Here is a 26,805-nt window from a genome sequence, read left to right on the forward strand (position 1 = left end):
TTATCTCACCAGTACTTGTGCCATTATATTAAAGGGAATTAAAACTTAAATCTATTTGTCTCCGTTAAAGAAGACTAAAATCCCTGCCAACTGAAAGACTTAAACTGAGGTTCAAACCTCCTCATTGACAGAAGCAAATGACATGGAAAATAAATGGCTTTTCCCTAAGACCCGGGAACAAGATTTCATGCAGTTTGCTGGAATTATATGTTTGCCCCCCTGATTATTGACATTATTATGATAATGTAGTTATTACACACATGTAATATTACCCCTTGTTTCAGTATCTTCTTTTTTCATGCAAAGTATTCCTTTATCATAGTTAGTATTTTTATTTTATTTCTATTATTTAGCATAGCTATTATTTTCACATTTTCCTTATATTTGCTTTATTGTGCTACTTTGCAGTTAGTATTCTTTCACTATGATCCATGTCTTAAGAAGCTCAATCAATATTTAGGGCTGGTCATTTAATTTGCCAACAAATCCTCAAATACAGGCATTCTGGCTCAGACCTTTTAGCTATACATGTACCTGGTTTTATTATAAATCTGAATATTCCTTTTGAATTGGTTAAGTTATTTTAAGTTATGGTCCCCTCCAGAAATACACCTGTTTCCAGGTGCCTTGTTTCAAAAGTCCAACTCCTTATTCTCTCGATTCACTATTTACCATGTGATGGTATCAAGCTAATTAATTACAGTGTCTGAGTTCATAAATATCCATCGATCCAGATTGCCTTCTAATTAGAACATAATGTGAGGGAAACAAGTAACTCTGAAAACCAACCCACTCTGAAGATGAGGCGCCTAACTCAGCAAGGCAGGAGACGTGAAATGTGACTAGGAAATATCTTTCTAATGAGATTCACGAGTAAGAGCATCCCAAATTAATCTGTGACTCATCACAGGAGAAAGTGGGTATGATCAGGTCCAAGTTAAATCAAAGTAGCTTCTGCTTTGAGAATGCAGCCTGTCATTAAAGGCTACAGAGCTATTAAACTCTGGGGAGAGAATTTGATTTGGTTGCTTAAGGTTCTTCTGTGCTTAAGAATATACACCCTGCTTTAAACTACTGAGTTCAGAACAATTCTGAATACAGATGCTTACTGAGGGTCTCATGATTGTTTAGAGATCAAATGCACTCAATCACTTTAATAGTTACTTTGTTGCTTAAATATTTGAAAGGAAATCTATATAATCTGCTACCAATCAAATATACCCATATTCAAAGTTGTAACCATTATTTAAATGTCAACCAATCACTGAATTCTTAGTGAACTTTTTTGTATTTTTTAATAAAAACACTCCCAAATGTTTTCTCCTCACATCACTACCATCAAGTAGATGATGATTCATAGCCACCCTGTAGGACAAGGTAGAACTGCTCCTGAGTTTCCAAGACTGTAACTCTTTACAAGAGTAAAAATTCCTGTCTTTTCCCATCAAGCATTTGGTGGTTTCGAACTGCTGACCTTGCAGTTAGAAACTCAAGGCATAATTACTATGTCCCCAGGTCTCCTTAAGAAACTATTAATCCAGTTGCTGTCTCTATAGATTTATCTATCTTGGATTTCCTATACAGAAAAACATCCAAACAAAAAACAACCCCATAACAATGACACAATAAAAGAGAAAAGCCTCAATCGAAAAATAATCTTTGATTTAATTTTAACAGAGACCCCAGTTTGGTCTCTCAAAATGGCAATGGGTTTACTTTGCATTATAAGTACTCATGTGATCTAGTAGGTTTTCAGAGACGTCTTAGAACATGTCATTGTGTTAGGCTGAGTTTTCTAAAGAACCAAAACCAAGTACTCTCATGTACGTATAAGAAATAATTTTATACCAAGAAAGAAATATATGTCAAGAAAATGGTTCCACTAGGGCTAGATGGCAGCTGGAACACATGCAGGGACTGGATGGTGAAGTGGAAGGCAGGCAAGAAGTCTGGAGATCAAAGGCCAGTGGATGCAGACTCATGTAGTTCTACAACCATCATTTTTTCCAGCTCCCTTTCCCCCAATGTCCCCACCCTTCCTGTATCCTCGGGGAACCATTTCTTCTGTAACTAGTTCTGAAGAGCTATCTATCTTGATGTTCATGTACTGCATAATCTTAAAGATACAAATGAGCATATGCAAATCAAACTTGATTAATAAAGTAAAACAAGTAAAAACCATAATAGTAAGAGGAGGAAATGTTCCTTAACGACAGGATAGTTTTATGGCTCATCGGTGCCATATCACACCCTGGATTTATCATCTCTTCCATGTGTCCATTCTGAGAGGGACTGTCCAATTTTCTTACAGGAGGGTTTTGGGTCTCCACTACATCCACGCCCGTCACATCAATTTGGTTGTGTGCTTTGAACTTCTGATAACTCTTCCGTGGACACCTCATGATCAGACAGACTGGTGTGCTTCTTCCATGTGGGCTTCATTGCTTCCCTGCTAGATGGCCACTTGCTTAACTACAAGCCTTAAGACCCCAAAAGCTATATCTTTTGATAGGCACCATTAGCTGTCTTCACCACATTACAGCGATCATGTTAGAAAGGTGAAGATCATAAAATGCCACATTGTCAAAACAAACTATTCTTTTACTGAGCCAGGATTTAAGAGAAGCCCACGTGTTTCCTTGTTGTAAGTGCACCTATATACATATATAAACAAACGCACATATATTTATATATTTTTTTCCTCCTACCCCATTATTATGATTAACAATTGTTCACCTCTCAGTAATTCCTCCCAGACACAAATAGGTTGAACAAACACAATCAGAAATGCTGCACCATCTTCGCTGTCACTTTTAGAACACTTAATCTATTCCCATGTACCCATTATTGCTGGCTCCCTGCTCATCACCCCAACTTCTCCTCCCCTCCCATACGCCCTGAACCCATCAGTCCAGCATTGTCTCAGTAAGATTGCCTATTTTACATATCTTGTATAGATAAACACCAAACAAAAAGATAACACACACACACACACAAAATACCGATAGTCACAAGTCTAACAGGGTTCGTGACATAGTACAGATGGATATCTCTTTGTTACATATAGAGAAGGGCATGTTATAAACCTTCCGTCCTGACCCCGTTTCTTTCAGGTTTCCCTATCCAGGTTTAACAACACATACACCCGTTTAGTCTTCATCCATCGTGTCCAAAAGGCAAGTATCCTGTAAGACCACATTGCTATTCCCTCCGTCAGGGATGGAGCTGTCTAGTGCCCCTGCCGCTGCCTTGCCCCGACCCCAGTTACACCTTAGACTTTCAGTATGGCCCACTTGTGAGCAATCCCCAACCAGTTCAGATGGGGCGTCAAATGCTGTCTCCCAAATCAGAAGCCTACAATCAGGATTCCTCGGGGACTCTATATCTTTGCTCCCATCACCGGTCTGTTGCACTCGTATCTTGGTTTGTCCCAGGAGGACAGGTCAGCGCCTCTCTCCTCGAACTGTACCTTCAGGACTGTCCTCTGAGGATGTCACCTCTAGAGCTGTGACCAGCTCTGCAGTCGTCTCTGGGAATGAGCTGCTCCAAGCAGAAACATCGCCCTCGTGAATTGGCACCTTGGCATGAGGTCTCCTCGTGTTCTCCCTTTCTTGTGGGGATATAAACAAGACCCTCCCTTGGGTTGGTTAGCACCCTGATCCCCCATTATTCTTCCCCCTATCTCTCTGTGGGCCTTAAAGATACACGAAAAGGAAGCAAAATATGCCTTTCAGTGCAGGTACTATTTGCATTTGTAACACCTGGTAGGAATAGAAGGGAAATTAATCAGCATAATAAAGACCAAAATAAATGCCCGATATCTTTCTCAATAGGTAGAAACAGAAAGTATTTCCCTTGCAAATGGGAAACAGACAGGGTTACCCTTTATTGCCTTTCTTACTCAATATTATGCTATGTGATAGTCTAATTGTATGTCAGTTTGGCTGGGCCAACATTATCAGTGGTTGGCAGTTGTGGCCTAATAATCCCCCATGATGTGACCTGAAATAATGTAATCAACTGCATGATGGAATTGCTGTGAGTGGCCATGTAATTTTAAGAAGATTGTGGTGGAATAAAACCCCCTTACTCGGGACACAATCCTGATGTAATTGGAAGGAGGTTTCCTCAAAGGGTCTGACCTAGTTTCTCTAGCAGTATACCCTGTTCAAAAGCTTGTTTGATTCTTGTAGGGTCTGGATCCTGTATGTGGCTCATCAACATCCAATACTTTTGACTTGAATCAATGGTCTGCCTACCCTGGGAGTCTTCAATGGCCAACCATCTGACTTGCCAACCTTGGACTTATTCATCTCTTCAGTGATCAGCCTGTTGTCTTCATGCCTATCTTGGATTCTTCAGCCCCATAGCTAGTTGAGTCAGGAGAATCTCTATCCTCACATCTGGCCCATGAACTTCCTACCTGCCTAGACTTGGATGTGACAGCCTCTACCACTGTGCAAGCCCATTTTCTTTATACATAGAAATTTCTTTCTATAAATACATAGAGAAGCATTTTGGGTTTTGCTTCTTTAGAGAACCAACCTCACTTATATTGGAAGTCTTATCCAGAGCTATTAGACAACAAAAAGAGATCAAAGGCATCCAAATTGGCAAATAAGAAATAAAACTCTCTATTTCACATAATATATGGAAAACCCCAAAGTCTCAACAAGAAAATTGTAGATCAATATATAAAAATTAATCAAATTCCTATGTACTAAGATATCACTAAAGAGGAAATCAAGAAATAAAAACACCATTTACATGAGCCAAAAGATGAAATATTTAGGAATAAACAAAGAAAACTATAAAACATTACAAAAAAGAAACTAAAAGACTTTTATAAATGGAAAAATATACTATGTTCATGGATAAGAAGATATAACATTGTGAAAAATGTCAGTACTATCCAAAGTAACCTATAAATATAATGTAATTCCAGATCCCAGCATCATTCTTTAAAGAGATAGAAAACTGAATTGCCAGGTGTATATGGAAAGAGACCCAGGATACCAAAGTATCACCAAAGAAGGAGGACAAAATAAGAGATCTCACACTTCCTGATTTCAAAATCTACGACTACATAGTCACAATCATCAAAATAGCCTGTATTGGCACAAGGGAAATATAGACCAAGGGATCAAGAACAAAGAATCCAGAAATAAATACCCACCTAGATTGTATCCACCTAGATACAAATGATTTTTTTTGACAGAGAGCCAAAAGATATTAAATGGGCAAGAGATGATCTCTTCAACAAATGTTGCTTACAAAATTGGACTTATTTTTGCCAGAAAGTAAGATAACACCCACGCTTGAACCCATAAACAAAATTGAGCCCAAGATGGATTAAAAAACTAAATGTAAATCCTAGAACTATAAAGATCATCAATGAACAAATAGAGATAAACTTAAGGGTCCCAATACATGGTGTAAACATTATCAAATATAATGAAACAAACACACAGCAAAAGTTAAAATGGATGGCTGGTGCCTCCTAAAACTAACACATTTATATATGTAAAAAGACTTCACAAAAAGAGGAAAAAGAGAATCCACAAGATGGGAAAAAATTGGGGGCAATAATATATTGGACAAGAGACTAATCTCTAGTATCTATGAAACACTTTAACACTTCAGCAAGAAAAAGATGAATAATTAAATGAACAAATAGGCACATGGCATGAACAGACAGTTCACTAAAGAAGATATCCAGGCATCTAACAAACGTGAAAAATGCCCATGATCATTAGCCATCTGAGACATGCAAACCAAAACAATGTTAAGATACCACTTTACAAGGGGAGGGTGCTGTTTATATCTCTACAGGAGCTGGAAAGAGGGCCCAAACTTCAACCCGGTGGGTGCACCAAGACCTGATGCAACATACTGGCATAAGGCAGGGAACCAAGAGAGAGGTCTAGGAGTGGGCCCCAATCCCAACCACATGAACAGCACTTCCCACCCTCGCCCCGCAGAAGAATTAACTTCAGAAGACAGCACTGAAGCTACAGCTCAGGGAGAGGGACATATTTGATCAGAACACACAGGAGCAAATGAAGAGGGAAGGAGAGAGAGTGGAACACATCCTGGCCCACCAAGCCCCGAAGAGGATATTCCTGTTCAGAGCAGCCAATGCATGGAGAGGACCATAGGGCCAGCCCCACCATGAGACACGACGTCCCTCACTGACCCATAGTACTTCAAGGGACAACACTGGAGGCACAGTGTGGGAATTGTGCCTTGTATGACCCCACCACACCGGGGGGAGGGGGGATAGTTCCAAAATGCTAAAGGTGTGCAACGAAGCAGCCAGGGGAACAAAGCAATGAAGTCTCCTGGGAATACCAAAACAAGACTTTGTGGACAGGGCGTGGACTGCAAAACACTCCTAAAGGTCAACAAACAGACTTGGAACTATTTATAGACTTTTTATTTTGTCATAGTTTTTCTTTTGTTGATTTGTTTTACTCTGACTTGTTTTTGTGCTTATTATTATCTCTGCATGTCTATCTAGATAAAATAGGTTCGATAAACAAGCCGGAGGAGAAAACAAAGGGAGGTTGGGAGGGTATGTTATGGGAGAGGCACAGGCAGGGGAAATGAAGTGGGTGTTAACAAACCCAGGGACAGAGGATCAAAAGTGATCTAAAATCGATAGCGAGGAGGGCGTAGGATGCCTGGTAAGGCTTGATCAAGGACATTGTAACCGAGAGGAATTACTGAAACCCAAATGAAGGCTGAACATGATAGTGGGACTTGAGGAAAGTAAAAGGAAATAGAGGAAAGAACTAGGAGGCAAAGGGCATTTATAGAGGTCTAACTAAATACAGGCATGTACCAATGTAAACATATTTATATATGATGATGGGGAAATAGATCTAGTACAAATATTTTATAGGTTTAGTATTAAGGTAGCAGATGGACATTGGGCCTCTACTAAGGTAGCAGATGGACATTGGGCCTCTACTCAAGTACTCCCTCAATGCAAGAACACTTTGTTCTATTAACCTAGCATTTCATGATGCTCACCTTCTTAACACGATCTCTGAAGACAAAATGGGTACATAAGCAAATGTGGTAAAGAAAGCAGATGGTGCCCATCTGTCAAAAGATATAGCATCTGGGGTCTTAAAGATTTGGAAATAAACAAGTGGTCATCTAGTTGAGAAGCAACAAAGTCTACATGGAAGAAGCAGACCAGCCTTTGTGATCATGAGGTGTTGATGGGAACAGGTATCAGGTATCAAAGACCCAGAACAAAAATCCTATCAATGTGAATGAAGGGGGGGGGGTGCAGAGTGGAGACCCAAGGTCCATCTGTAGACAACTGGACATGCCCTTACAGAGGGTCACAAGGAAGAGACGAGCCAGTTAGGGTGCAGTGTAGCATGGTTGAAACATACAACTTTCCTTTAGTTCTTTAATGCTTCTTCCTCTCCTCCCCCCACTATCATGACCCTGATTCTACCTTACAAATCCAGCTAGACCAGAGCATGTACACTGGTACAGATAAGAGCTGGAATCTCAGGGAATCCAGGACAGAAAAACCCCTCAGGACCAATAATGAGAGTAGCGATACCAGGAGGGGAAGGAGAAGGTTGGGGGGGGGGGGGGGGGAGAAAGAGAAAACTGATCACAATGACCTACCTATAACCCCTTCCAGGGGGATGGACAACAGAAAAGTGGGCCAAGGGAGACATCGGTCAGTGTAAGACATGAAAAAGTAATAATTTAGAAATTATCAAGGGTTCATGAGGGAAGGAGGGTGGAGGAAGGAGGGGGCAAAATGAGAGGCTGATACCAACGGCTCAAGTAGAAAGAAAATGTTTTGAAAGTGATGATGGCAACAAATGTACAAACATGCTTGATACAATGGATGGGTGTATGAGTTGCACGAGCCCCAATAAAGTGATTTGAAAAACAATAAAATAAGACTGGAAACCTCAAAAAAATACCACTTTATGCAGCCATTGATAGCCAGGTTTAAAAGAACAATCAGAAAAGAAGCAATCCTGGCGACAGGGTGGTGGAACTGGGACTGCTGGTAGTACTGAAAAATGTGCAACCACTGTGGAAGGTGGTATGGCGCTCTTCAAACAACTGCAAACAGAACAACGTACGACCAGTAATCCCACTACTTGGTATATACCCCAAAGAAGTAAAGAACACAGTAGGAGCAGCTATGTGCATACCCATGTTTACTGCAACGTTATTTACAATAAAACCTAGATACCCATTGGTGGAAGAATGAATAAACAAATTTTGGTACCTATACATAATGGAATACTGTGCATTGTTAAAGAAGAATGGTGAAACTGACAAGCACTTCATGAATTTGGAGGATATCAGGTCGACTGAAATTAGTCACGAAAGGACAAATATTGTATGAGACCCTGTTATTAAAAACAAGATAAAGGTTTTTACACTAAAAGAAATAAACTAAAATGAGTACAATAGATTAGAGGGTAGGCAGGTGTTAACTTGGGTGAAGGGGAAGGTAGCATCCTACTACAGGGAGAGAAGAGAAAGGGGAGGTCAGGACAAGCCATTGGGGGATTTGACAAGTTGTTTTAAGTTGTTGAATGCACAAATGACAACTTAATATGCAAATCCCCATGTAACACAATAAAAAGTTTATTTTAAAAGGTTGAATAATGAAAGGATATGTAAGCTATACAATCCCTGCACTCTCTCCCCCAACACCATGACCCTCAGTACTACGTGATTTCATAAACTATATATTTCAGTTTTTGATTGTGTGGTAGTTATATAATTGTCAATTTAAGAATTAAGCATGTAGGGATGGAGTCTAGCCTGTTAATCAGGTCATAGCTAGTGAGGCTTCTGTGTGGGCATAGCCTTCCCCTAAGGGAATTCTGGTATTTTTCCTCCTTGGAGGTGGGAGACACACCCTGGGAGACATAGCAGCTGAGAAGACACATGGACCCACCCTGATGCTGCCCTGGGAGCTGGAGAAGCCATGCAGAGACCCTGCCAGCGCTGAGATGTTTCCAAAGCCACTGCATCCAGAGACTTCTACCCACTGGCCTATGTCTTCTACATTCGGCGTCATTGCATGTGTTTTGTGAGTCTGAAGAGGGCTTTATTGATTGGTATCAGACATATTAATTTTGGACTTATGGATTTGATCTGGACTGAGCTGGGATGTTTTCTCAATGTTCAATTGCTCTTGTATATAAGTCTCTTTCTTATACACATATGTGTGTCCATGGATTTATTTCTCTAGTCTACCCAGACTAACCCAGATTGTTCTCCATTTCCTATAAAATTCTTAAGATGAGAAAATACAGAGATGTGATTATAGCAAAGTAAAACCAGCAAGTAATGGAAGAAAAAATTGTTCTTCTGCTGCCTTCAAAGTGCTGTTTTGCAGTAATATACATGTCAGTGGAATAAATGAATTTTTATTTAGAACATAAACAGATAAATATTTCTTGCCAACTTTGGTGTACCTTCCAAAAAATAATTAAGTCTTAAATAAATTATATTTAAAGATTATGGATCAACGTGTTTGTTTTTCCCAACCCAAGAAAATATATTACATTACATTTGCTTGAAATTCTAATGACTTTTCAAAAGCTTGAGACAGCACCATCTAATTTACCTATTGCTAGCCCAGATTAGGAAAGAACACGAAGCCGAGTCTCTATGCATTGGAAGAACTCCTAGTTCACATAGGAACGTTCACAGTTCTGCATGGATTCGTCTTCAACACACAGCTCTTAATTATTTTTTCTTCCTCATTTTTTACCCATCTGGATTGGAGCTTAAATATCGGAATACTCAGTTTGCAGAAGGCTCCCGTTATAGTTGTTGATGCCGTTAAGTGCCATCGAGTCGATCATGACCCACAGCGACTTTGTGCACAGCAGAGTGAAACGCTGCCCGGTCCTGTACAATCTTTAAGATTGTTCCCTTACTTCAGCCCATTGTGGCAGTCACAGTGTCAATCCTCTCCCTGAGGGCCTTTCGCCTTTTCACTGCCCTCCACTTTACCAAATATGATGTCCTCCTCCAGGGACTGATCTCTCCTAACGTGTTCAAAGTATGTGAGATGAAATTGCCCTATCCTTGCCTCTAAGGAGCATTCTGGCTGCACTTTCGCCCAAGACAGTCTCCGTTTGTCCTTTCAGTAGTTCATGGTACTTTTAATACTTGATAAAGTGGTCATGATCGACTCGATGGCACTTAACGACATCAACAACTATAACGGGAGCCTTCTGCAAACTGAGTATTCCGATATTTAAGCTCCAATCCAGATGGATGAAAAATGAGGAAGAAAAAAATCAAGAGCTGCGAGTTGAAGAATCCATGCAGAACTGTGAACGTTCCTATGTGAACTAGGAGTTCTTCCAATGCTTAGAAACTCTTGACTTTGTTTTCTTCCCTAATCTTGGCTAACAATAGGTAAATTAGATGGTGCTGTCTCAAGCTTTTGGAAAGCCGAGGCTTGAGTTTTTTCTCTAGTTCTTTCAGTTTAAGATATGCTGAGCTTGGTCTTCCCTTTGGGTTTTCCGATTCTTGGTCTTTGCACACAATTTACAAGAGAAGCCCTGAATCCATTTATAAGTTTCCACATAAATTCAGCCTCCACTGAATTTCTGCTGAGCACGCACTGGCAGCGGGAATAGCTTTCCCCTCAGCAGAGTGTGTTAGAAAGTGGATTACTACCACTCCACTAACCAGTCTAAGGAGAGGGCCAGTCTCCCCTGAGGCTGCGGCGTGAGGGTGTCCTGGATGGAACTTTGGTAAACTAAGGCAATCGGTCAGGAATCCCGTCTTGTCTGCCGTGGTCAGAGGGCCATGGACCAATCTTGTAAGTTCTGTTCAATTAACTTCATGTGTCCCGATCATGGTCCTTTCCCCACTTCTGTCATCTGCCTGTGACTCTGACATACTCACCTGCTGCCATCAGATCAGGTGGAGACAGTTCCTTTGGCCTCTCTCTGTCTTATTTAAGTCTCTAGATCCTGCAGCCGTTTGGATGCCACTGCAGCCTCATGCTAACGGTCTCCCTCATCTGGAGGATGTGCCTTTCTCGTCTTTTCCTGTTTGAGACTTGATAAATGTCCTCCTTGAATCCTAAAATTCATCTTATAATAGAAATAAACTATTCTCACATATTCCAATTCTATATAAAGCTTAAATCTATAAGAGAAACAGAATAAGGTTTTGGTGCTTTAAATATCCCCGCTCGTCTCCCTCTCCTTTTGATGGAAATCTTCGCTCAGTGGAAATTTCCTTGAAAATGTGGCTCCATGTGAGCTATTCAAGGTCGGCAGACTTTGGGAAGAAAGTCAAACTCTGTACATAGTTTCCCCTTCCAATCACTAGAGGACACTGCCTAAAGTTTAAAGTTGTTGTTAATAAGGTACAAGTACAAGATACTTACACACTCCGTGATCATCAGTAAATCTCTTAAGTGGGAAAAGGTGTGTGTGTGTGTGTGTGTGTGTGTGTGTGTGTGTGTGTGTGTGTTGGGGTGGGGGTGGGGGGGAATCCAAACAGTGAGATTTCTCCAGAGATAAAATCAACATTAAATGCTTCCAAATCTATAGCAGAGAAAACATGTCAGTCGAGGGGGGTCTCAATCTTTTTAGCTTTTTATTGGATTTTTAATATCTGGATAGAGCTATTATATTGCTTGAATCATGAGGACAAAGCCAGGTTACGCTTCGTCTTTGCCTCAAATGTAAGAGAACTTGGCAGGGAGTTTAAAACTTCATCAACCTGGCCCTCAAATAGTTATTTCTGTACTTTCCTCTGCCTTCTTTACTCCTCCCACTGTTATAAATAGTTTCCTCCTCTTGGGCAACTCTGCTTGTAGTAAAAACACTGCAATGCGGCTGAGATGCTAGGGTGATGCCTGTAAATTCCATTTAGGGATGCTTTTGCTGCACCTCAGCCTGGAAGCCAAGACTTATTGCTGCTTGTGTCCACAGTCTGTGTTTGCCAACCAGACAACAGGGCTTCCAGGGGTGCCGTTGCCACCAGGACTTGTGGGTTTTCCAAGTCAGCAAATAGGACTCCGTGATCAGAAAAACAATGCACCCCCTCCAAATAACCACAACATACCCTAACACTGTAAGATTCACAAGATACTGTGGATCTCCTTACACTCCTCAGCAATAAAACACTGCCAAAGAGCCAATGCTGGTTCCAGTGGCTCCAAGATGCACCATTGGCAAGTGTTCACTCATTCTATGAATAATGGTTTAATGAACTCTAGAGGGGAGGTGAAAAATACAGCGTTTAGCTCACTCTTTAAAATCACTGTCGCCACTCATTACAATTTCACAGAACTCTAAGTATATCATCCAGAAAATATTTGTGGGTCTGACCTATAACAAGTACTGTGCTATCCACTAGAAGGATTCCAAATAAATACACAGCATCCTCCTTTCAGGGTTTGTTTTTTAAAAAAGAACTTACATGGGAATAGATAGATACACAGTAACATTTTCTGGAAAACATAACATAGGGGAAGGTACCATGTGTGTGCATACCTTGAAAAAGCCAGAACCTATGTAAGGTGGAAACTTGTCAGAGAAGGAAAACTCATATTTCCTCCAAAAAAAAAAAGAGCAACAGAAGAATGGTGACGTCACAGTATCAGAGATGAAAATTTGTAAGATCCCAAAAAACAAGGCAGTCCTGTGGAGTTCCTGCTCTCACAAGCATCATATATAGCAATATATATAGTCAGTGATAACATGATTACATGCAAGTGTGTGTGCGTGTGTGCATGTATATACATAGATAGATAGATAGATAGATAGATAGATAGATAGATAGATAGATAGATAGATAGATAGATAGATAGGGAACCCATATGCCCTGGTGGCATAGTGATTATGCATTGGGCTGCTAACCATAAGACCAGCAGTTCAAAACCACCAGCTGCTCAAAGGGAGAAAGACAGGGCTTTCTACTTCCATAAACAGTTACCAACTCAGAAGCCCACGGGGGAAATTCTACCCTTTCTTAGGGCCCAAGTCAAGGCCAGTGAGGTTGGATTGGTTTTAGAGAGAGAGAGAGAGAGAGAGAGAGAGAGGCTTCAAAGAGCTTGTGGAAAATTTCCATAACATTTTAATTCTATTTTCTATGACCTTTTGGAGACACAAATACAAATATAGGTCTCCATGTACATGTATACATATATATTTAATGATTATGTGCCAAGATGAGAAGATCAGGCTTACCTTAGTAAGTAGACCTTTTTATGAGCAGAAAGGTTTAGAGAAGGCTTCTCAAAATAGAATTCAAGTTGAGGGTGGGAAATACAATTGGAGGCGAGTCTTTAAGTCAGCTAGAAAAGCTTGACATTGGTGGGACAGACTATAAAAAGCAGTGGATAGCTCTTGAAAATAAAGCAGGTTTTTTTTAATTGTTTTATTAGGGGCTCATACAATTCTTATCACAATCCATACATACATCAATTGTGTAAAGCTCATTTGTACTTTCATTGTCCTCATCATTCTGAAAACATTTGCTCTCCACCCAAGCCCCTGGCATCAGCTCATTTTTCCCCTCCCTCCCCGCTCCCCTCTCCCGCATGAACCCTTGATAATTTACTAATTATTTTGTCATATCTTGCACTGTCCGACATCTCCCTTCACCCACTTTTCTGTTGTCCGTCCTCCAGGGAAGAGGTTTTATTTAGATCCTTGTAATGGGTTCCCCCTTTCTAACCCTCCCTCCACCCTCCCAGTATCGCCACTCACACTAATGGTCCTAAAGGGATCATCCACCCTGGATTCCCTGTGTTTCCAGCTTCTATCTGTACCAGTGTATATCCTCTGATCTAGCCAGATTTGTAAAGTAGAATTAGGATCATGATTATGGGGGTGGGGGTGGAGGAAGCATTTAGGAACTAGAGGAAAGTTGTATGTTTCATCGTTGCTACATTGCACCCTGACTGGCTTGTCTCCTCCCCGAGACCCTTCTGTAAGGGGATGTCCAGTGGCCTACAAATGGGCTTTGGGTCTCCACCCCACACTCCCCCCTCATTCACAATGTTATTTTTTGTTCTGATGATGCCTGATCCCTTTGACACCTCGTGATTGCACAGGCTTCTTCCATGTGGGTTTTGTTGCTTCTCAGGTAGATGGCTGCTTGTTTACCTTCAAGCCTTTAAGACCCCAGACACTATCTCTTTTGATAGCCGGGCACCATCAGCTTTCTTCACCACATTTGCTTATTCACCCGCTTTGTCTTCAGTGTTTTTTCGGGAAGGTGAACATCATGGAATGCCAATTTAATAGAAGAAAGTATTCTTGCATTGAGGGAGTACTTGAGTGGAGGTCCAATGTCCATCTGCTGCCTTAATACTAAAACTATAAATATATGCACATAGATCTATTTCCCAATCTTAATATATAAATATATTTGCACATATACATGTGTTTATCTAGACCTCTATAAATGCCCTTTGCCTCCCAGCTCTTTCCTTATTTCCTTTGAGTTTCCCCTTGTCCCACTATCATGCTCAGTCCCTACCAGGGTTTCAGCAATTCCTCTTAGTTACATTACCCTTGATCACGCCCTACAAGGCCTCTACACCCTCCTCACCACCAATTTGGGTCACTTGTTGTTCCCTTGTCTCTGGGTTTGTTAACACCACTTCCTTTCCCCCAACTTCCCCTCTCCCATGTCCGCCAGAACTGCCGGTCCTGTTGTTTTCTCCTCAAGATTGTTCATCCAGCCTATCTTATTTAGACAGACCTGTGGAGATAGCGTGCACAAAAATGAGACAGGGCAAAACTAAGCAACAAAATAATAATAACAACAAGCCAATGACAAAAAAAACCCAAAACAAAACACAACAAGAAAGAAAAGCTTGTAGTTAGCTCAAGGACTGTTTGTTGGCCTTTAGGAGTGTTTTCCAGTTGAGTATGATGGGGTGCCAAGCCCTGACCTCAAAGTTCACCTTCAGCATTCCCTGGGGACCTTGCCACTGTTCCCTTGCTGTTCTGTTGCATCCCCTTAGTGTTTTGCCTCAATGTGGCGGGATCAGATTGGATGCAATTCCCACTGTCTCCAGTGTTGCCCCCTGTAGGGCTATGGGTCAGTGAGGGGCGTTGTGTCTCATAGTGGGGCCGGCCATGTGGTCCTCTCTGTGGACTGGGTGCTCTGAGCAGGAACATCGTCCTCAAGGCCTGGTGGGCCAGGATGTGCTCCACGCTCTCTTCCTCCCCCTTCATCTGCTCCCGTGTGCACTGATCAGATATGTCCCTCTCCCAGAGCTGCAGATTCAGTGCCACACTCTGAAATAAATTCTTCTGGGGGGAGGGGCAGGGTGGTAGTTGGGATTGGGGCCTGCCCCTGAGACCTCGCCACTGGTTCCCTACTCCATGCTGGCATATTGCATTCATATCTTGGAGTATTGGGTTGAAGTCCGGTCCCTCTTTCCCTGTGGAGATATAAACAATACCCTCCCCTTGGGTGGGTTAGTGCCCTGTGCCCCCGCTACCCATTTCTTATTTATTGATTTATTTTCCTTTCCCCACCTCCTTTTTAGTTGGCTACCATATGTATCCCTGTATTTGGTCTGGTCCCTGCCATATTACCTGATCCTCACCCCAGGAATGTTTGTATACAGCTTTTTCCCTATGCCCCTTTTGCATTTTTTTTAAAACATTTCCCTCAGTGGACTCATGTTGTACTTGTCCTGTTGTGTTGGCTTACTTCGCTTAGCATGATGTCCTCCAGTTCTTCCCATGCAGCGATGTGCTTCATATGTTCCTAACTGCTTTTTAGTGATGCATAGTACTCCATTGTATGTATGTACCACAGCTTTTTAATCCAATCATCAGTTGGTGGAAATTTGGGTTGTTTCCAACTCCTTGCAATTGTGAACTGTTCCGCAATGAACATTGGATCACAGATGTCTGGCCTTGGTTTGTTTCTTGCCGCTTCTGGGTATATGCCCAGTAGGGGGATGGAAGCAGGTGTTTTTTAGATAATGCGTTTGAGAGCAACAAAGAACTAAGCCTCGGGGAAGGACTGACAAGGTGACGCTCCTCGACAACCTCAGGTGCTTAAAGAACTGTAACGATTCCCATCATGAGCTCTAACATTCCTGGGTGGTAAAAATAGGTAGAAAGCCAGTCAGTTCTTTGGGGTTACTTCTCAGGTTTGGAGACACATGTGGTGCAAAAGCATTGCTAGTCTGGTGGTGGGTGAGAACATCTGGTCCTTGGACATCCTCAGAACAGGTCTCTGCTGGATTGGACCTTGCCCCCAACTACCGTGGCTCACGGCCTGTTTTAGGGTTTGGGGCACATGGGTCAACAGTGATTCGGTGGTAGAATTCTCATCTCCCACGTGGGAGCCCTAGGTTGGACTCCTGGCTAATACGCACCTCAAATAAAGTGGGAGCTTGTATGTTACTATGACACTAACCAGGTTCCAGTGGAGTTTTCAGAATAAGACAAACTAGGAATAAAGACCTGGCAGTCTAGTTCTAAAAATAAGCCAATGAAAGCCCTATGGATCCCAATGGTCTGATCCCACTGTACATAGGGTTGCCTTGAGTCGGGGATTAACTTAAGGGCAGTTCACAACATGAGTGTGTGGGGAATCCCTGTCAGTCCCACTTCCTAGGAGAGATGTCTAAGCAGTCTCAGACCTTTCTCCCATAAAGTTATTGCTATTACACAGGGGAACACTGTCAGCTACTTGAAAATAGGGGACACAAGTTATCTCTGTTCTGTATCCTCAAAAGCTATGGGAGGGGGTGGTTCTGTTATGTCGCCTCAGTCCCCTAGGGTTACATCTGGAAGAAGCGTAAAGACATTCTTTTCTTAGAGAATCACCCCAATGTCTCTTGCCTTTTTCTCTCAGTCTTCACTTACCCCAGACTCGGAGGATCCATCCAGGCAGGCAGGGTCGTCCATCTTCCTACATTCTCAAGATTTTGCTATGCTTGGAGCCTCGAGCCCCCTCAGATTTTGAACTTTTGTGATTTAAACCCTAGACTTTTTTTTGGTTAATAATCTTTTTAAAAAAATTCTTTTTGCTCACCTTCCCAACAAGATCTCTGAAGACAAAATGGGTACATAAGCAAATATGGTGAAGACAACTGATGGTGCCCAGCTATTGAAAGATATAGCTTCTGGGGTCTTAAAGGCTTAAAGATAAATAGCTGGGAAGCAACAAAGTCCACATGGAAGAAGCACACCAGCCTGTGTGATCATGAGGTGTCAACAGGGTCAGTATCAGAAGACCCATAACAAACAGTCATATCGATGTGAATGAGGGGGTGAGGCAGAGTATAGATCCAAAGCCCATCTGTAGACAATTGGACGTCCTCTCACAGAAGGGTCACAAGGAAGGGATGAGCCAGCCAGTGTGCAGCACTGCACCAATGAAACATATATCATTGTTCTAGTTCTTTAATGCTGCCCCCCACCCCACTATCATGACCCCAGTTCTACCTCACAAATCCAGCTAGACCAGAGCATGTACAGATAAGAGCTCTGAACACATAGGATCCAGGACAGATAACCTCCTCAGGAACAATAATGGGAGTAGCCAGACCATGAGAGTAGTGGGGAGATGGAGGGAGAAAGGGGAACCGATCAACTGCGTAACCAGGCAGGCATTTAGTGCTGGACAGAGTGCTGTACAATGGCCCAGAACATGGGTCCTACTGTCAGCTGGCCTTGCTCGGATACCCCGCCATTCACTTGGGCAAGCCACTTCTGTGATTTAGTGTCCCCATCTGTACAATATTGCTAGGAGAATTGAATGAGAACATATACAAATTGCTTAAAACTGTACCTGGCACACGGCATTTTTGATCTAATTGTTCATAAAAGTAGTTTTCTGGATTGTCAAATTCTTTTGAACCCCAATAAAATATGCAATTTCAGTTTCTTACATTTATTTTGGGGCGCCCTCTTCCCTTGTTAATCCTCTACTCTTCTAAAGATGCTGAAATGTCAGATCCTCTATGAAGTCTTTTTCCTACACTTTGTACAACTTCGTGTTAAAGTGTTTGTTACATATATCTTGTGCTATTGTTTGTATTCATTTCCTACGGCTACTCTAACAAATTACCACAAACGTGATGATTTAAGACATCAGAATTTTATTTTATTACAACCCTAAGAGCCAGGAGCTGAAAATCAGCATCCAGCATAGACTTTCCATCTCAAGATAAATAACTTGATGTCAGTTGCAAGACCCTTTTAAGGCAACATTTATAGATTCCAGGGGTTGGGACAGAGGGATATGGTTAAAAGTCAGAAAAGGAGTGCACCACGAATGCATCCTTTGACCAGATTAGTTCACTTGTGTGCTGAGCAGTGATAGGAAAAGCTGTATGAGATGGAGAAAGCAGCATTCGGATTGGAGGACGATTATGAGCAGCCTGTGGAATGCAGAGGACACAAAAGGCTAGCTGAAAGTGAAGAGGGCTAGGAAAAACTTAATGAAGAAGACCAAAGACCGCAGCCTTCGAGATGGATTACACCTTAGCATGAAGATAACAACAATCCTCCCCACTGGGTCAATAGGCAACATCAAGATAAACGGAGAAGAGGTGGAAGCTTTCAGGATTACATTTTACTTGGATCCACAATCAGCTCCTAATGTCAAATCCATTTCTTCCCCCTTCACTATTGACCTTGCCCTCTGGGCCACTGACATTTCTTCTCTGGATATTTAGTACATTATAAAGCACAACCAAACACATGGCAGTAAAAAAAAAAAAAAAAGAGAGAGAGAGAGATCAAATGCTCTCAAAGATATCCATAAAAAGATGTCAGGTTTACCTGACCCAACCATAGTATTTTCAATTACCTCATATCCATGCAGAAACTAGACAATGAGCAAACAAGAATGAAGAATCAATGCCTTTGAATGTATGATATTGGTGAAGGAATACCGAATATATTATGCCAGACTCACTGATATCAAATCAATTCTTGCTCACAGTGACCCCAGACAACAAAGTGGAACTGTGGGTTTCTGAGACTATAAATATTTACTGAACTAGACAACCTCAGCTTTTCCCTAAGGAGTGGCTGGTGGTTTCAAACTGCTGACCATTGGGTAACTCGCTACACCCGAGGGCTCCTCAGGACTGCCAGAAGGAGGAGCAAATCCGTGTTGGAAGAAGCATAGCCAGAATGTCCCTTGGAAGCAAGGATGGTGAGACATCACCCCAGGAACTTTGGCAGATTGCCAGGAGGAACCAATCTCTAGAGGAGGACATTATGCTTGGTAACGCCCATGAAAAAGAGTTAATACTGAGTAAGATGGCTCAACACAGTGGCTTCAACAATGGGTTCAAGCACAGCAATGAGGACGGCCAGGACTGACAGTATTTGGTTCTGATGTACACGGGGTTCCTACTGAGTCGTAACCAACTCAACAGCACCTAACAACAACAGGAGACAAGGACTACACCATTGTCTACGTGTAAGTTGGTCTATTCACCTTTAAATAGGGACTGTGACCATATAGAGGGGTCCTGTAGCACAGTGGTTAAGCGTTTGTCTGCTAACCAAAAGGTCATTAGTTTGTACCTCCAAGCCGCTCTGAGAGAGATAGGATAGTTTGCTTCCATAAAAATTACAGCCTTGGAAATCACATGGGCAATTTCACTCTGTCCACTCTAAGTGGACACATTTCATTACTGTAAATTTGTGAGCTGTACCCAATAACTGAAAGGCACGCAGAGAAATAATGATATACATATTTACCGTTTATTGGAATTCCTTTATTGCTAAGACTGTACTTCCCTAAAGCAGAGCTCCCTTTTTTGGATTAAGGTGTGGTTAGAAAGTTGCCTTACCCATGAGTTATAACCAAGTCCTAGGTTAGAGGCACTCAGCAATCAGGGTCTTCATCTCTGTGTCGCTTCTCCATGACTAGGTTCCTTCCCATTCCATTCCATTCCTTCCAAGTCATGGGGGGTGGAGGAGGAGGAAGGCCCTGGCAGCTGGAAGGTGACATTCTTTGAATGGGAGAACACTGAGTGGCAGACTGACAAGCATGAGCTGCGTTGAGTGCTGTCATCGGTCTGCCCTGGCCTGAGGTGCTGCCATTCCTTGGCGTTTATTTTAAACACATTTTTCTTCGTAATTTAAGCTCCTAAACTCATGGCTAGTGCTTCAGTGGCCATTCCCCCATCTTGAGTCCCCTGAGTTCAGCCAGGCATTTTTCTAACATGAGGCGGTTTCTTTTCCTGTGCTCTCAAATCAGTCACCTTTACCCACAAGACTAAGCCTGCTCTGGCCACCACTTACCTGGGAAGACAATTCAATAGATGTGTTGTTGTTTTTGTTCCCTGGGCTCTGTAACTATTTTCCAATGAGCAATGAGTGAGTGAGAGAGAGAGAGAGAGAGAGAGAGAGAGAGAGAGAGAGAGAGAGAGAGAGAGAGAGAGAGAAACTGGCCATAAAAATGTAAACCAGGTTACTGTACTTTGCTAAATGAATCCTTGAAAGAGTAAATCAATGATGGTATTATAATCGTTTATGGCTGTACCACACTTTATGGTGCTTTGAAATCAGAATGTGAAAAAAGCTCGTCTATTCTGATGTAACTGGTTGTGGTGATGGTTGCACATAATTGTGAATATGCTGAAAGGCATTGGCTTCTACAGCTTAAAGAGGCGGGTGGCATGGTATGTAAATATTCTCTCTAGCGCGCTCTTTAAGATGTACCAGCTGTAAAACTAGGTGGCCCAAGAGTTTAGTGACGACCTCTTGCCTGGGTAGGAGGAGTGGATTCAGAAATGTCTCAGGATCCGGATGGTCCTTTTATTTACATATAATGTTTACTTGTGCTAGAAGACCATCGTCAGAAGTGACTTAGGTCACCCCAGCATGACTGGAGTAAATGAAGTCCCACAAGAGGGCAACAAGGACAATCCACCAGCCAATATCAACTTGAACTGCCTTCCCCTCCAACTCTGTTTCAGTGACTCCATCTGAGTCCTTCCCACAGCCTTCTTCCTACCAACAGAACGTCGTGCCTACTGTCCCTTTAATCAGAATACTTGTCCCTCCGTCTCTTGATAAATGGCTACTAAGATCCTTTCGCTCTCAGCTCAGACATCACTGACTCAGGAAGACACACCCAGCTGAGACCCAATCTCCTCTGGCTGCCTGAGCTCGTGACCACTGACGGTTTGCATTTGCACCCACTGAACATTTCGTACACACCACAGTAACGCTTGACCCAAACCCAAATGACCAAGCCCGTCGTCACCCAGATGGTTCTGATTCAAGGAGAGTTCAACAGTGTTAGAGAGTAGAACTCCCAACGGGGTATTCCTTGGATTTAATCTTTATGAAGCTGATCAGCAGGACTTTTAGGGGAGAGATCAAATGCAAACTGCCTGGGCCACACAGGAGCAAATGCAAACTGCCTGGGCCACGCAGGAGCTTTAAATGTCACCTACGGAACTGTGCTTGTTGGCAGTGACTTTGTGGATAAGCACATGGAACTGAGATCACATCCTGTAACTTACTCTGTGACCTGGGAAAGAATTCTTCCATTGCCCAATGTTGGTGAAAATGGGAACTCTAACCCTGAACTCACTGGGTAAGATTAACGCTGATAACGTCTTTACTGCACTGCGGACAATCTCTGGGTCCCCATATTCAGTAAGTCACAGTGATCACTACACTATGAACTTCTTCAACGCCACGATTCAGGGCAACCTCTTATCTTTCTATCCTTCATTTATGTTTGTTAAGAAGCGTTATAATCTGTCAGTGCTTCCTAAAATGTATAAATGAAATAGCATCCATGATGTCCTTAACACGCAGACGGGCTTAATCATTTTGCCATGAATATTGGCATCTTTATTGAAGTGCTCAAAATGCTACCAGTCTTATCACACGCATCTTTGCCTTTGCTAAGCTAGTCAAACTGTTATCTCAAATTATGGGTAACGTGACCACTTGAAGCATTCACGTTTTATGCCAAATTCTTTCTTTCCACATTACCGCATTCCAGACAGCTTTAGTCTTCACACAATCCTAAGTGCAACACACGTTATTTTCCTCTCATACAGATAACAGCAGCAGCAGCAGCAGCAGCAGCAGCAGCAGCAGCAGAGTATGTCTAGGACTTATTTGCTAGGCACGGTTCTATGGGCTTTATGTGTGTTAACGTGCTAATCCTCTGATTGACGCATGATGTGATGAACTTTTATAAGATGATTGAGTGATCAAGCAGACTGAATCCACTGCAAATTCTAGCAGTGTTCTGGCCACAGTATCACTTTGGCCTCCAACTAGAGTCTAAGTTCCCTAGGGGAAGGTGGTCTGCTTCTTCTGCAGAATGCACAGTACCAGCGGTGTCACCAATGTTAGTGCCACTATGTGTGACTAACTCCCCCCGCCACTCCACCCCATCCCATATCACCCAGGGACTGCCTCCTGGGTACCAGCAGAATTCTTGGTAATGTTTATGATCAATTTCAATCGCTGAATCATACAGGATATATGTTGTATATGGCTTTAAAACCCAAACCAAACCTTAAACTCTACTGCGAATCCATTTCAACTCGTAGAGACCCTATAGAACAGAAAAGAACTGCTTCTGTGGGTTTCTGCGGCTGTAACTCCTTAGAGAGCACAAGGCCTCATCTTTCTCCCGCTGTGGGGCTGGTAGTTTTGAATTGTAGAACTTGTGGTTAGCAACTCAACGTGTAACACCATTATTAGTAGTAACACTGCACTATTATTAATCAGAGAAGTCTTTAAAATTTTTCTCTCCTTTTCCTCTTTAACTACGCCATTCTCAAGAAAGTTACTGACACAGGTTCACAAATATTAAATAGTATACGTATATTTTAGCTAAAACACTAGCACATTTGACAAAACCAGTAGCTATAAAAACAAGGCCGGGATGTGAAGAACAGTGTGTATTGCCTGCAGCACCAACCGGTACTTGTGGTGCAGATAAGACCACACCACATGTAGCAGCATTTCAATGAGGTAATAATAACAGGTCTGACCCGAGCACATTACGAGGGTCAAAGGTACACTTGCGAGTTTTAGCCTGTATTGATAGATGTAAAGTGGGCTTTGGACATGTTGTTGAGCAACTCGTCTCTGGAGAAGTCATGCATGGGGCAGTAGAAAATGGGGAAAAGATGGACTGACACAGTGGATACACTATCCGGCTCAAAACATAAGAATTGTGAGGCTGGCACAGGACCTGGTAGTTTCCTGCTGTTATGCATAAGGTCACTATGAGTTGGAATACACTGTACGTCACTGGGCTTATGGAAAGTTTTGTTTCAACTAACGCCTGGCATCTTTTTATAAAAAAAGTAGCTTCTGCGGAAAAATCTGCATTAGCATTTCATAGACAATTATTTGGTGTTACTCCTTCGGGCAATGTCATCTGGTGCAGTCCACCTCCCCCTCTCAAGCCTACCGCCCCCCCCCCCCAACATAGTGACGCCACTGCAGAGCCTTGAACTCAGGTGACCGTGCGGTGCATTCTACTTCCGTCCATGTAATCATGGAATAAGCTTCCACTGAGATGCCGAGGTCAAACTGCCATCCCGCCCGTCTCCTGAAAGCTTAAAGTATCACCAGCACACCCATGGGAATACACCCAGGCCTGGCTGTGCAATCCGTTTGACACATGGCCACCCAATAGGCCGGCCCAGAACTGCCCTCCCCCGGGTTTCCAATGCTGCAGATCTTTCCGCCTTCAGCAGCCACGGAGCGTTTAACCATTGCGCCACCGGGGCTCCTTTGGGCATGTAGTGGCCGCGCTCTCCGCTCATCAAACTTTTCTACTGCGGTAGCTCTTTCCCGTTCCCCGTCAGTGTCCCCGTGCTTTCGACAAGGACAGAAGAGCCCAGCGTTGAGAGCTCTCGGGCTGGTCGTCGAGGCCGGGCTCGGGTGCCTGCTCTCCTAGGCGACCCCACCAGGGAGGAAGCAGTGACCCCCACGCCCCGTCGGGTCGCGGAGCCCCCCCACCGGCCTCCCCCCCGGGCCGCAGGAGCGCAGCCCTTCGCGGCTCGCACACCGGAAGCGGCTCCGGAGGCGGCGAGGGTCCCGCGGGGGGCGGGGCGCTGGCTCGGCGCCCCCGGCCGGGGGCGCGCACGGGCCGGGCGGGGCCGCCGTCCCTTCCGGGGAGCGGGCGGGCGGGCGGCCGCCGCCGCGTCGTCCGCACGGCTTCCCACCCCGCCCCCCGCAGCTCCGTGACGCTTCTCCAATAACAGCTCGCGGGGAGCCGCCGCTCGGGGCCCAGCCGGAGCCCAGCGCCCCTTCGCGCAGCGCGCGCCGCCCGCCCGGCTCACTGCCACCATGTGGGCAGACGGCGAGGGCCGCCTGGAGAGGTTCTGCAGCCCGGGCAAGGGCCGGGGGCTGCGGGCCCTGCAGCCCTTCCACGTGGGGGACTTGCTCTTCTCCTGCCCGGCCTACGCCTACGTGCTCACGGTCAACGAGCGGGGCAACCACTGCGAGCACTGCTTCGCCAGGTAGGGCGTCTGGGCGGAGCGGCCGGGAGCCGGGGCCGCCGCGCCGGCGGGCGGCTCGGCGCGCGGCGGGAGGAAGTGCGCGAGGCGCGCGGGGTCCTAGCGCCGGCAGGTGACGGGCGGCGGGGGAGGGAGGGCAGGAAGGGCGCGGCGGCCGGGGCGCGCTCCTCGCGGTCTCGGCCCGGCCACGTGCCTTCGCCCCAGCAGCCCAGTTCGCGCCGCACTCTCGGCCACGGCACGCTGTCCGAGCTGCTCACGCAGGATGCCCTTACACGTGGGCGCGGAGCCAGGTTTGTGCCAAGCATGGGCCTGAGCTGCCCACTCCGTGTGTGACAGTGGGGCCCCAGGTTGGGGTACAGCCACAGTTTCTCACCTCTGACTTATTCTGACGGCGGATGCGTCCTGCCCTCCACAGCCCAGCCCTGCCCCAGGCTGGCCGTCCCCCCGCCCCCCCACTCCCCGAGGAATAAAGTGACTTAATTTCTTGAAAAGTCTGTGGCTCTGCATGTCACTGACCACGCGCCCAGGATTCTCAGGCGCTCCCTGGAGCGCCCGCATTTAGCTACTGCTGGTTCGGGAGTAAGAGAACATGGTCCCTGCAGGCGGTGTGGTTGGGTACTACTTAATTGTAGCATGTGTATGATATGTGTGTTTCCACCCACCCACACATAACTACATTCTCCAGCCTTATGACAGTTTCAGAGCTGGAGAGCGCATTTGGAAATCTCCACTGCAACCGCATCTCCCTCCATTTTATGGCTAAGAACACTGAAGCCCTCCCAGAGAACTGGTTGTTAAATCCACTCCCATCACTAATAAGGAAGAGCCTCCTCATTTCCCACCCAGCTGGGTGCTCTGAATTTACTAAGGCAGGAGACCTGGCTCCCACTGTTCTTTGAAGGAGGAGTATGGCTTCAGTTTCTTTGACCCTCAGTTTCTTCATCTTTAAAATGGAGATTCCCGAGTTGAATACAGCCCTCAGCCCAGCTTGCAGTGAGGTATGCTCTCTGTGTCTTGTTATTACCATAAGATGTAGACTAAGGAGGGACAAAGGCAAAGTATTAGAGTAATCTTGCTCAGACTCCCTGCCAGAACTGTCTTCCACTTGGGGGACCTGGAAAGGAACTAGACACAGACTCATGCAGTGGGCAGATTCAGGGCTGTATGTGATGTGGCTCTTTGAATTGGTGAGCCAAGAGCTAAAGGGTCATGGCACCACTTTGCGACATTTAAGTGAAGTGAGCATTGGGTTTTCCCAAAGTTAAAAAGGCTGCTGTGACTGGTCCCTTGATCTTCTGAGCCTCGCTGTGGCTCAGTCTGCCGCAGTGTGGGTGTCTGCAGTGGCGGGAGCAAAGCATTTCCCCCCCCAGCCCAGAAGGAGCCTCCATTGGGATCCAGGTGATTGCTAGGCCTTCTTGTGAGGTAAGGAGGTGAAAGCCAGGCTCCAGTAGGTGCTCACAAAATAGCTACCTGTCCACTCCTCTAGGGAACTAAAGATCAAATCTCTCTGGGTTCAGAGGGGAAATGAGGAACTGAGGGATTCTTCTCTTTAACTCTCAATCTAACGGCATCTACTCACTGACGGCATGGAGTTGATGCTGGCCCATCATGACCTATAGGACAGGGTAGTGCTGCCCTGCAAGTTTCCAAGACAGTTCCTGTTTACAGGAGTCGGAAGCCCCATCTTTCTCCTGAGGAGAGGCTGGTGGATTCAAACTGTTGACCTTCTAGTTCACAACCCAGTGCATAACCACTAAGCCACCTGGGACCCCACTATCTACTACACACACCCCAAACCCTAAAGCATGAATATACAGTCAGATGTAACTTCACAAATCGTTCAGCCATCGTTTTCCTGCATGTTTCCATTCTGCCTTCAGTTTTCTGATTGATCTTTGTCAATGCCACTGACTGTTGCCTTAGGCCCCACTTGTAATGATGTGTGTGGCTCTGTCCCCAGCCACTGCAGTTTGGCCTTGGCCTTGGCCTTGGGGAACTTTTGTCAACGTCTATATATAGTTTGTCTCCCTCCTCCCCACCTTTGAAGTCAATGAACATAATCCTTTGTTCCTATGATACTCTTGCAATTTGAAGTACCTGTGTACCGAATGCTATGATTTCTGTTCAATCTGATGAGTTAGAATTAGTTCGATTAGGTAGTTCCATTGTCAACTGTTTGCACGTGACCGAGGACAAATCTAGTTCTGCTTATGGGAGTGCCTGTGGGCTGCAAACATGTTCTTCTTGGTGGCACGGCCATCACGTTTCTTGAGCAGTGAAGTTGGAAACACTGACTGCTGGCCCCAAGTTGGCTA

The 26,805-nt window shown here is 44.3% G+C and overlaps 1 protein-coding gene across 2 annotated transcripts in view; it reads left to right on the forward strand.

Annotated features, from left to right (window-relative positions):
• Positions 1 to 24,193: 24,193 nt before the first annotated feature.
• Positions 24,194 to 26,805, forward strand: part of SMYD2 (SET and MYND domain containing 2) — a 58,162-nt gene continuing 55,550 nt past the window's right edge. Inside the window, exon 1 of one of the 2 annotated variants that reach the window (XM_075530301.1) lies at positions 24,194 to 24,493. In XM_075530301.1, the coding sequence (XP_075386416.1) occupies positions 24,321 to 24,493 (173 nt within the window). In that variant the 5' untranslated portion in view covers positions 24,194 to 24,320. The remainder of the gene's footprint in view (positions 24,494 to 26,805) is intronic. The other variant, XM_075530311.1, reaches the window with a different exon arrangement.

The sequence above is a fragment of the Tenrec ecaudatus genome, chromosome 1 (assembly GCF_050624435.1).
Source record: "Tenrec ecaudatus isolate mTenEca1 chromosome 1, mTenEca1.hap1, whole genome shotgun sequence".
NCBI lineage: Eukaryota > Metazoa > Chordata > Mammalia > Afrosoricida > Tenrecidae > Tenrec > Tenrec ecaudatus.